The sequence below is a fragment of the Oncorhynchus nerka genome, linkage group LG13 (genome assembly GCF_034236695.1).
Source record: "Oncorhynchus nerka isolate Pitt River linkage group LG13, Oner_Uvic_2.0, whole genome shotgun sequence".
NCBI lineage: Eukaryota > Metazoa > Chordata > Actinopteri > Salmoniformes > Salmonidae > Oncorhynchus > Oncorhynchus nerka.
The window spans coordinates 27,265,750-27,278,305 of NC_088408.1; the positions used below are offsets into that span (position 1 = coordinate 27,265,750).

At 44.2% G+C, this 12,556-nt stretch overlaps 1 protein-coding gene across 6 annotated transcripts in view; it reads right to left on the reverse strand.

The window, feature by feature from the left end:
- The window catches only part of utrn (utrophin), a 407,872-nt gene that overhangs the window by 281,007 nt on the left and 114,309 nt on the right, over positions 1 to 12,556 (reverse strand). For all 6 annotated transcript variants that reach the window (XM_065026301.1, XM_065026305.1, XM_065026302.1 and 3 more), the window contains 9 exons: positions 7,382 to 7,563; positions 5,542 to 5,692; positions 5,183 to 5,302; positions 4,975 to 5,076; positions 4,517 to 4,624; positions 3,851 to 4,030; positions 877 to 1,070; positions 682 to 793; positions 446 to 533 (listed from right to left, as the gene is read on the reverse strand). In XM_065026301.1, the coding sequence (XP_064882373.1) occupies positions 446 to 533; positions 682 to 793; positions 877 to 1,070; positions 3,851 to 4,030; positions 4,517 to 4,624; positions 4,975 to 5,076; positions 5,183 to 5,302; positions 5,542 to 5,692; positions 7,382 to 7,563 (1,237 nt within the window). The remainder of the gene's footprint in view (positions 1 to 445; positions 534 to 681; positions 794 to 876; positions 1,071 to 3,850; positions 4,031 to 4,516; positions 4,625 to 4,974; positions 5,077 to 5,182; positions 5,303 to 5,541; positions 5,693 to 7,381; positions 7,564 to 12,556) is intronic.

Genomic DNA, 12,556 nt, shown 5'->3' on the forward strand with positions numbered 1-12,556 from the left:
AAAAATGATCTTACGAGACCAACACTAGTAAATACTGAGGAACAGGATATTTCTGGAAGAGCCAATAAATACATTAAAACCTGTTTTAAGTGAGGATAGGCATTGGTCTGAAGCCAAAAAAGAAAGGAAATTCACATGAGCACCACAATGACTATTCCACCCATGCTCTACCAAGGTTTTCCAGCACACAGCTCTGATATACGACAGTAGCTATGTTGGTATTGTACTTCAATCTATGTGTACAAACAAGCTTTTAAAACAAACCTCACCTAGGAGATATGTACTTTATGAAATGAAGGTGAAGGTCAAGTAGAGTGAACCAATATCCAATCATATCAACAGAAATGATTCATAAAATAATGTGTAACTGCACAAATGTTAAACACAAAATACAAACATAATAAATAAAGGTACTGCTTATTTTGCTTTTCTGGAGATTCCCTACCTTTCTCCAGGGGTTCCATTAGGCGCCGCCCTCCTTGGGTCACCTGACCAACCTGAGCCTCCTTCGACAACAGCTGTGCCTCCAAAGCCTACAGTGATTGGAAGACAGACATGAAATCAACTCATCAAAAAGTTTTCCATTGATCCCAAAGTACAACCTTTTGCCAACGCCAAATTGAGAGCACCTAATGTTACCTGTAAATGCATCATGGAAGCTGTATTTTTTAATGGACCTACCTGTAGTTTTTCCTGAAGGTCAGGGTTTTCAGGGTCAGTAGAGGCCAGGGTCTGAGCTGAAACTTTCCATGTGTTCAGCCATCTCAAGAGGTCAGATAAGTCACTCTCCAACCTGATGGAGCAGAGAGAGTTTGGTTCTGTACTGATGTAGTTGTCTGTATGCGAGTGTGTGAGTGTGTGTGTTCCAGTCCTTACCCTCCCCTGAGTTCCGACTCATCAGTCTCCACCAGTCGTCTCTTGGGAGGAGTGGGCGGGGCCAGCTCTTGGTCGTCAAGCACCTTCTCCGGCTGTGCTGCCGCCACAGCAACAGTTTCCATCACAACCGTCTCCATTGCAACGTGTTCCTCAATCTGAGCCATCCCAGCGGCCTTCGTCACGGCCTCCGTCACCTTGGCAATGGTTCAGAACATGCGTGTGAGTGACTGATTGGAACCGGGCTGAACAGAGAACCCAACAGGACAAATGAACTGGATCAAAATGGCCACTGTGGTATTGTGACTAGTAAATGCCTATAGGCAGTCTGACACCACCATAGCCTGGTATACAGGTATATAGTCATTTACATCCTATGCACAAGACAGTGCAGTGGCTTGACTGCTTTTTAATCCTGTTGTTCTTCCCTTATTTGGAGGTTTCCATCCACTAATGGCTCTTTGGACAGACCAGTGAGAAACTGTGCAACCTGCTGACTCTGTTTCAAGTTGCAAGTTTTATTAGTCGTACGTAGAAAACACACAATCCAATGAAATTGCTTACTTGCAGGTTTCTTTCAAAAATGCAACAAGGAATGATAAAAGATAAGAATATGAAAATAAAGTAAGTGGTTCAGTAGAATAGAATAAACGTTTTAGCATAAGTGTAAAAGGCTCTGCATGGTCAATCCGACATCTGCAGTGGCCATACAGCATTTATTAGATATGGCCTCTGCAGAAGTCAGGGCATTCCTACTTCTTGTGAAGGAAGTTGTCAAGGAGGTCAACCAATCATGTCAATGAGGAGCTACTGTATATGGAGCCCTTCGGATTGTTACAAAATTTGGGAGTTGCACGGCGATGCGGTACGAAGCTCGATTGGGCCTCCGCAAGCCTCTGGAGGCTCTGCAATAACGTCACAGAAAAGTATGGTCAGTTCAGCAGTTCAGCAGTCTGAGGGCTTGTAGATAGAAACTACCTCTGAGCCTGCTGGTATCAGACGTCACGCTCTGATACCGTCTGCCTGGCGCGAAGGGAGTGAACAGTTTGTGGCTGGGGTGTGTGGGTTCCTTGATTATGCTGCTGGACTTCCTCGGGCACCGTTTCAAGTACGCCCTGGATGGGTGGGAACACGGCCCCAGTGATGTACTGGGATGTCTTCACCTGGAGGGCCTTGAAGTCGTGGCAATTCCCGTACCAGGCCACAATGCAACAGGTCAGGACGCTCTCGCTGGTGCAGCGGTAGTATTTTGAGTCACTCGGGGTGGCATGCCGAATTTCTTCATACACCTTATGAATTGGAGACGCTATTACTCCCTCTTGACAAGAGTGGTAGGGTTTTTGGTCCATGTCAAGTTCTCGGTGATGTGAACGCCGAACTTATAACTGCTGACTCTCTACTGCAGTCCCGTTGATGTGGATCAGGTCTCTGTTCCCTCCACTGCTTCCTGAAGTCAACAATCAAGTCCTTAGTTTAGCTGACATTAAGGGAGAGGTTGTTGTCCTGGCACCACAATGCCAGTTCACTTCCCTCCTCCCTATAAGCAAACTTGATGATGGAGTTTGTGTCATGCAAACAGCGAGAACAGGGAGTACAGCAGAGGGCTGAGGACACACCCATGAGGGGCCTCTATGTTAAGAGTCAGTGTGAGGAGGTGTTATTTATTAATTATTTTTATTTCACCAGGTAAGCTAGTTGAGAACAAGTTCTCATTTACAACTGCGACCTGGCCAAGATAAAGCAAAGCAGTGCGACACAAACAACAACACAGAGTTACACATGGAACAAACAAGCGTACATTCAATAACACAATAGAAAAAAACAAAGTCTATATACAGTGTTTACAAATGGCGTGAGGAGGTAAGGCAATGAATAGGCCACAGTAGCGAAGTAATTACAGTTTAGTAAATTAACACTGGAGTGATAGATGAGCAGATGATGATGTGCAAGTAGAAATACTGGTGTGCAAAAGAGCAGAAAAGTAAATAAAAAACAATATGGGGATGAGGTAGGTAGATTGGGTGGGATATTTACAGATGTAAGCTGCAGCGATCGGTAAGCTGCTCAGATAGCTGATGTTTAAAGTTAGTGAGGGAAACATAAGTCTCCAGCTTCAGCGATTTTTGCAATTCGTTCCAGTCATTGGCAGCAGAGAACTGGAAGGAAAGGCGGCCAAAGAGGTGTTGGCTTTGAGGACGACCAGTCAGATATACCTGCTGGAGCGCGTGGGTGTTGTTATCGTGACCAGTGAGCTGAGATAAGGCAGAGCATTACCCAGCATAGACTTATAGATGACCTGGAGCCAGTGGGTCTGGCGACGAATATGTAGCGAGGGCCAGCCGACTAGAGCATACAGGTTGCAGTGATGGGTGGTATAAGGGGCTTTGGTGACAAAACGGATGGCACTGTGATAGACTGCATCCAGTTTGCTGAGTAGAGTATTGGAAGCTATTTTGTAAATGACATCGCCGAAGTTGAGGATCGGTAGGATAGTCCGTTTTACGAGGGTATGTTTGAGTGAAGGAGGCTTTGTTGCGAAATAGGAAGCCGATTCTAGATTGGATTATGTTGTTGCCAATCCTTGCAGCCGGTGGTCTGCCCGTCAGGGTCCAATATCCAGTTGCAGAGGGTAGTGTCGAGACCCAGGGTTCTGAGTTTGGTGTTGAGCTTGGAGGGAACAATAGTGTTGAATGTTGAACTGTGGTCAATCAACAGTATTCTCACATAGGTGTCCCTCTTGTCCAGATGTGTTAGGGCCATGTGAATAGTGATGGAAATGGTTGAATGTGTCATGTGAATGTTTTTCATGCCATTTGGGCTCCATGGTAATTAGGTAATTAAGTGATATGAGGACAGGAATTGAGCTGCCTACACACACAGGTTTGTGTCTGTGTCTCCACAAGCGCAGGTCTTGTTGAGGTGTTATGATATTGGGACTGACACACACACACAAACACAAACACATTCGCACACGAACCTGGTAGGAGCAGTCCTCTAGTCTCTGGACCAGGTTATCCCATCTCTGGGTCAGCTCCTCTGTGTCTCCTTCGATCCTCGCCCCCGCCTCGGCGCTTCTCAGCAGTGACCTCACATCCTGTCCCGCATCTCTCAGCTGGTCAAGCGTCCGCCGCTTCTTCTCCATGTCCTCCTTCAGGAGCTAGGGTACGGGCAAGCCACAGGGGTCAAAGGTTACAAGCCGACCTCAAATGCATCTGCAGTTAGCATGTGGTTCGCAAAGTAATAATAAACAGAATAGAAAAGATGTTGGGTGTTGCTAATCGTTTCCAGCGGTCATTTCTGTGTGTCTAGACTATACTGTAGCCCACAGCAACCATAGAGATTCACATTATAAATGTATTATAAATGATAAGAAAACATTTCCCAAAGCTCTAAATCTCAGGCTGAACTTTTTGATTGCCTTATATTCCCTTTGACATTCCTGATAATATAGTTGGTAATAAAACATGAAGCCAAATATGAATTTCCTCGTCCGCCTGCACTTCGGCAAAAACGAGCCCACTCTTTATATCACAGAGCTCTTAGAAAGGATACGGCAATTAGATTTTGCAGGTAAATGCTAACGTCATTCATGAACGTAGCCTAGCAATTAGCATGTCGTAGCATCTTGTGGCACACCACTTACCGCTAATCTGCGGACATTAGCATTCATCTCTCCCGGGTCCTTGAAGGCGTTGGTCTGAACCTCACCTAAGGCCGCCTCTTTCTCTGTCAGCCACGCTTGGAACAAACTCTGAAAGAGGAGCGTGTGAATAGGTTAACCTTCTGACATAACACAAACAAAGGGATGACTTCTGGAGCTATGGGACTAGTTGATGTGTGAGCTCATTTTAGAGCTGGGAATTGAATTAGGGAACACAATTACCTGAGATTATTGAATTACCTGAACCTCATAACAAACAGTCAAACTCATGTCTCGCTAGACTGAGATCCTATGTCTGTGTATACAAGGCTTTCTCCAGTACTCCAACTACAGTAAAGGAACTTCCAATCAGAACTGATTGGAGCTCATTCTCAATGAGTGGACTTTTCTCAGTTTAGTAGCATTCAAGTCAAAATAAAAATGTGGGTATGTGTGTTTACCTGGTCCTCCAGCAGCTGCTGCCACACCAGGAGGATGTCCTGTAACTTGTGCCACCTCTCCTCTGTCCACCGACACACTGCCGCCCAGCGCTCTCCCAGAGACTGAGAGGAGGAAGAGAGGGTAAGACAGGGAGAAAGGGAGATTTAGCCATTATACAATCACTTGAAATCAACAATTAACAAGACTTAATTTAAGCTTTATTCTTACCTGCAGTTGGTCCTCCAGTGCAGCAGTGGCGCTCTCTCCACTGTTCTCATCTACCACCACCACCATGTGTGTCAGAGAGTTGACCTTCACCTGCTCTGCCTCCAGGTCATTCTGCAACCCCTGGACCAACACAAACCATTAACAGCCAGTACAGGCAATCATAGCACAGGCACCATCAAGCTTTATGGGGGTCCATTTATGGTGGTCACATATTTAAAGGTGATATTGCTTAAAAACTGCCGTATTGGGAGTACTGTGAACACAGCTGTCCTATCAGATTGTCTAGTTATATTTTTACTTTGTGATGCCCAATCAAACCATTTGTTTACTTTGTGCCAGTCAATCAAATGTTCCCTTACTTTGTGCTGCTCTATCTGGGCCTTGTACCCCTCCACGTCTCCCGCCATTGGCTCTATCTCCATCTTTCTGATTCGCTCCTCCGTCTTTGTCAGCCAATCAGAGAGCTGCTGCAGCTGCTGCTGCTGAAGGTCCATCAGAACCTCGTGGAGCCTAGAGAGAGAGAACAGAGAGAGAGAAATATAGAAAGAGAAAGAGAGGAGGAAGAGAGAGAGAGAGAGAGAGAGAGGGAGGGAAAGAGTGAGAAGAGAGTGTGCTGTGAATGTTGAAAGACCAACTGTGTGACCAACAGAGCACGCGATAGCAGTCTATTCAGCTGCTTCAGCATAGACTATGTGATAATTAATGACCTCATAATACACTGGGGGGGATGACAATGCAGCACACATACTGTACTCACAAGTCACAACGGGTACACGCACACACTCTTCAACCAACCATGGGTTTGTGTGTCATGTAAGCATAGCCTCAAAATAATCTGGTCAGGGACAAGGACATTATTAAATTGATAATAACAAGACTAAGGGAGCTCTTTTGTGAGAATTCAGCACAGCGTTTGACATTAAAAACAAATGTGATATGGCTTTACAAACTCTACCATATCGTGGATTAAGAGCTACCTATTCATCAGAACACAGAGTGTTTTCTTTAATGGAAGCCTCTCTAAAGTAAACCAGGTAGAGTGTGGTATACCTTAAGGCAGCTGTCTTAGCCCATTACTGTTTTCTATTTTTACTAATGACCTTTAACAAGCCTTGAATAAAGCCTGTGTGTCTATGTGCACTGACGACTCAACATTATATACGTCAGCTACCACAGCAAATTAAAACACTGCAACACTTAGAGAGCTGCAGTCACTTAGAATGGGGGGCTAGTAATAAGCTAGTCCTAAATACGGTATAGAAAAAAACTAAAAGAATTGTATTTGGTATAAATAATTTGCTAAACCCTTAACCTAATCTAAATCTAGTAATGAATAATGTGGCGATTGAGCAAGTTAAGGAGACTAAACTGCTTGGTGTAACCCTAGATTGCAAGCTGACATGGTCAAAACATATTGATTCAACGGTTGCTAAGATTAGTGACAGGTCTGTCCGTGATAAAGTGCTGCTCTGCTTTCTTGACGTCACAATCGACTGAACAGGCCCTAGTTTTATCACACCTAGACTAGTGCCCAGTTACATGGTCCAGTGCTGCAGAGTAAGACATAGGCAACTTACAGCTGGCCCAGAACAGAGCTGCACGTCTGGCCCTTAAAAATACACGGAGGGCTATCATCAACAACATGCATGTCAATCTCTCCTGGCTCAAAGTAGAAGAGACTGACTGCATCACTACTGGTCTTTGTGAGAGGTATTGATGTATTGAATGTGCCAAACTGTCTCTTCAATCAGTTAACACAGCTCAAACACCCATACATTCCCCACAAGACATGCTACCATGGGTCACAGTCCTCAAGTCCAGAGCAAAAGCTAAGAAACGCACAGTACTATATAGAGCCAGACGGTGAAGAGACACACACACATTATTCCTAGTAATGTAATATTGTAATGTAATAATGGAGTAATGTAAATGTGTACGTAATATTGTAATGTAATAATGGAGTAATGTAAATTTGTATGAAGCACAATGTTTTGTATGATGTGATGTTTAATTTCTGTTTTGACCGCAGGAAGAGTAGCTGCTGCCTTGGCAACAACTAATGAGGATCCTAATAAAATACTAAATACTATGTGTGCATATGTGTGAGGGGGGTTCATGCGTGTGTATGTGTGTCTGAGAGGAAAGGGGTGGAGGGGGGGGTCATAGATGCATGTGTTCCAGTATGTGTGTATCCAGTACCTGGCCTGTCGGTCCATGCTGACCACGCGGATGTTCTCCCAGCGGGAGTTGAGCAGAGTCATCTGTTCCCGGATCTCATCCTCCTCTTCCTCCGTCAGGTTGCCCTGGGAGATGAGCTGGTTACCCACCTGCAGCACGTTCCCCACGCTGCTCTGGTGGGCCGTCAGCTCCATCATAAAGTCCTGCAGGGGTGAGAGGTCAGGGGTGAGAAGATTACAAGAGCGTGAAGTACTTAGATCATAATGCTAGTATGCAGCCAAAGCATAAATACTAAAACATCGACAAACATAGAGTGTAATATCTGTGTCCCAGTCACTAAAGAACTCTACAAGAGGTCCACGTGTTGCTTCTGTCTTACTCACACACACATAGCCTATAGTGCCTCAGACAGAATTTTTTTGGGTCAAATAATGTCACGTAATTGAAAAGCACTACATAGAGTCTATGTCATAGACACTAAAGTGAAAGGACATGTTTTTTATATCCCAAAATGGTCTTCAGATCAGTGAGCATAGCAGCTCTCTATAGTACGGCAAAGAGACCGCGTGTGCTCTGCTGTACAAACTAACACTATGGTAGTTCTGCTCTGCTGTACAATATAACACTATGGTAGTTCTGCTCTGCTGTACAATATAACACTATGGTAGTTCTGCTCTGCTGTACAATATAACACTATGGTAGTTCTGCTCTGCTGTACAATATAACACTATGGTAGTTCTGCTCTGCTGTACAATATAACACTATGGTAGTTCTGCTCTGCTGTACAATATAACACTATGGTAGTTCTGCTCTGCTGTACAATATAACACTATGGTAGTTCTGCTCTGCTGTACAATATAACACTATGGTAGTTCTGCTCTGCTGTACAATATAACACTATGGTAGTTCTGCTCTGCTGTACAATATAACACTATGGTAGTTCTGCTCTGATATGGTTTTCCAGTAGTAGAGTGTTTTCTGCAGCCTTGAGAAGATCCATAGTGTTCTATAGAGGACCTAACAAAACCCCATAATCACCCACTGGCTGGGCTTCTGGAGTTGGCAGGAAGACTTGGCATTCACACACACACACACACACACACACACACACACACACACACACACACACACACACACACACACACATCTGGACATGTTTCTCCCATCCACTTCCCACTGGGGCGAAGGCTAACAGTGTAGCAAGTAGCGCTCTGCTCCCCAAATGCATTTTGGGTCACCTCAGCCCCTTGCACTTGACTGGTTGCCATAGCAACAGTTAAGCTAGCAGTAAAAGACAAACAGCATGAGTTCATGAGTTCTAGCTTCTTGACAGTTGAGCCTATTATGAAATGAAAAGGGAAGATAGTCAAAACTAGGGTGGCGTTGGAAGAGTTGCCAGCGAAAAAAGTGAAAAATGTAGGAGGCATTAGCTCTCCGTGGGAGTCATGAACAGGCTTGAGAATTACTGTCTGTTTCTCTTCTCTTCTGACTGGGGATGAGTAAGCACATTCGGTGTCAACATCTCTGAGGACTTTACATGTTCCTCGTACATCAGTCGTGAAAAGGGCATTGAGCTGCGCTGATCTTCTATCTCAGGAAGCTCTCATTACTGAACCACACACTTACACCCACACGCCCCCTCACACCTATGCTGTTGGTAAATTGATTATTGATTTGATTTATTACTACCATTACGCTGCTGTTCATAGATTATTTATTGCAATTATCATTAGTATCTACACTGAGTGTACAAAACATTAGGAACACCTTCCTAATATTGAGTTGCACACCCTTTGTCCTCAGAACAGCCTCAATTCGTCAGGGCATGGACACGGCAAGGTGTCGAAAACTTTCCACAGGGATGCTGGCCCATGTTGACTCCAATGCTTCCCACAGTTGTGTCTAGTTAGCTGGATGTCCTTTGGGTGGTGGACCATTCTTGATACACACGGAAAACTGTTGAGCGTGAAAAGCCCAGCAGCATTGCAGTTCTTGACACACTCAAGCCTGGCACCTACCCTGTTAAATCTCGTCTTGCCCATTCACCCTCTGAATAGCACACATACACAATCCATGTCTCAATTGTCTCAAGGCTTAAAAATCATTCTTTAACCTGTCTCCTCCTCTTCATCTACACTGACTGAAATGGATGGACATGGATTTAAGTGACATCAATAAGGGATCATAGCTTTCACCTGAATTCCCCTGGTCAGTTTATGTCATGGAAAGAGCAGGTGTTCATAATGTTTCATACACTCAGTGTATATATTTATCCTGCTACTGGTCACTATTACCCCGTTTACATGTATATCCTACTACCAGTCACTTTTTAAACCTACCTCAACACTCCAGTACCCCTGCACATTGAATAAGGTACTGGCACTGACCTGTATATACTACCACTCCAGTACCCCTGCACATTGAATAAGGTACTGGCACTGACATGTATATACTACCACTCCAGTACCCCTGCACATTGAATAAGGTACTAACCTGTATATACAACCACTCCAGTACCCCTGCACATTGAATAAGGTACTGACATGTATATACTACCACTCCAGTACCCCTGCATATTGAATAAGGTACTGACATGTATATACTACCACTCCAGTACCCCTGCACATTGAATAAGGTACTGACATGTATATACTACCACTCCAGTACCCCTGCACATTGAATAAGGTCCTGACATGTATATACTACCACTCCAGTACCCCTGCACATTGAATAAGGTACTGACATGTATATACTACCACTCCAGTATCCCTGCACATTGAATAAGGTACTGACATGTATATACTACCACTCCAGTACCCCTGGACATTGAATAAGGTACTGACACTGACCTGTATATACTACCACTCCAGTACCCCTGGACATTGAATAAGGTACTGACACTGACCTGTATATACTACCACTTCAGTACCCCTGCACATTGAATAAGGTACTGGCACTGACATGTATATATAACCACTCCAGTATCCCTGCACATTGAATAAGGTACTGACATGTATATACTACCACTCCAGTACCCCTGCACATTGAATAAGGTACTGACATGTATATACTACCACTCCAGTATCCCTGCACATTGAATAAGGTACTGACATGTATATACTACCACTCCAGTACCCCTGGACATTGAATAAGGTACTGACACTGACCTGTATATACTACCACTCCAGTACCCCTGGACATTGAATAAGGTACTGACACTGACCTGTATATACTACCACTCCAGTACCCCTGCACATTGAATAAGGTACTGGCACTGACATGTATATATAACCACTCCAGTATCCCTGCACATTGAATAAGGTACTGACATGTATATACTACCACTCCAGTACCCCTGCACATTGAATAAGGTACTGACATGTATATACAACCACTCCAGTACCCCTGCACATTGAATAAGGTACTGGCACTGACATGTATATACTACCCCTCCAGTACCCCTGGACATTGAATAAGGTACTGGCACTGACATGTATATACTACCACTCCAGTACCCCTGCACATTGAATAAGGTACTGACACTGACCTGTATATACTACCACTCCAGTATCCCTGCACATTGAATAAGGTACTGGTACTGACATGTATATACAACCACTCCAGTACCCCTGCACATTGAATAAGGTACTGACATGTATATACAACCACTCCAGTACCCCTGCACATTGAATAAGGTACTGGTACTGACATGTATATACAACCACTCCAGTACCCCTGGACATTGAATAAGGTACTGACCTGTATATACTACCACTCCAGTACCCCTGGACATTGAATAAGGTACTGGTACTGACCTGTATATACAACCACTCCAGTACCCCTGCACATTGAATAAGGTACTGGTACTGACCTGTATATACAACCACTCCAGTACCCCTGCACATTGAATAAGGTACTGACATGTATATACTACCACTCCAGTACCCCTGCACATTGAATAAGGTACTGGTACTGACCTGTATATACAACCACTCCAGTACCCCTGCACATTGAATAAGGTACTGGTACTGACCTGTATATACTACCACTCCAGTATCCCTGCACATTGAATAAGGTACTGACCTGTATATACAACCACTCCAGTACCCCTGCACATTGAATAAGGTACTGGTACTGACCTGTATATACTACCACTCCAGTATCCCTGCACATTGAATAAGGTACTGACCTGTATATACTACCACTCCAGTACCCCTGCACATTGAATAAGGTACTGGCACTGACATGTATATACAACCACTCCAGTACCCCTGCACATTGAATAAGGTACTGACCTGTATATACAACCACTCCAGTACCCCTGCACATTGAATAAGGTACTGACACTAACCTGTATATACTACCACTCCAGTATCCCTGCACATTGAATAAGGTACTGACATGTATATACTACCACTCCAGTACCCCTGCACATTGAATAAGGTACTGACACTAACCTGTATATACTACCACTCCAGTACCCCTGCACATTGAATAAGGTACTGGTACTGACATGTATATACTACCACTCCAGTACCCCTGCACATTGAATAAGGTACTGGCACTGACCTGTATATACTACCACTCCAGTACCCCTGCACATTGAATAAGGTACTGACATGTATATACTACCACTCCAGTACCCCTGCACATTGAATAAGGTACTGACATGTATATACTACCACTCCAGTATCCCTGCACATTGAATAAGGTACTGACATGTATATACAACCACTCCAGTACCCCTGCACATTGAATAAGGTACTGGCACTGACATGTATATATAACCACTCCAGTACCCCTGCACATTGAATAAGGTACTGGTACTGACATGTATATATAACAACTCCAGTACCCCTGCACATTGAATAAGGTACTGACATGTATATACTACCACTCCAGTATCCCTGCACATTGAATAAGGTACTGACATGTATATACTACCACTCCAGTACCCCTGCACATTGAATAAGGTACTGGCACTGACATGTATATACTACCCCTCCAGTACCCCTGGACATTGAATAAGGTACTGACCTGTATATACTACCACTCCAGTACCCCTGCACATTGAATAAGGTACTGACATGTATATACAACAACTCCAGTACCCCTGCACATTGAATAAGGTACTGGCACTGACATGTATATACTACCCCTCCAGTACCCCTGGACATTGAATAAGGTACTGACCTG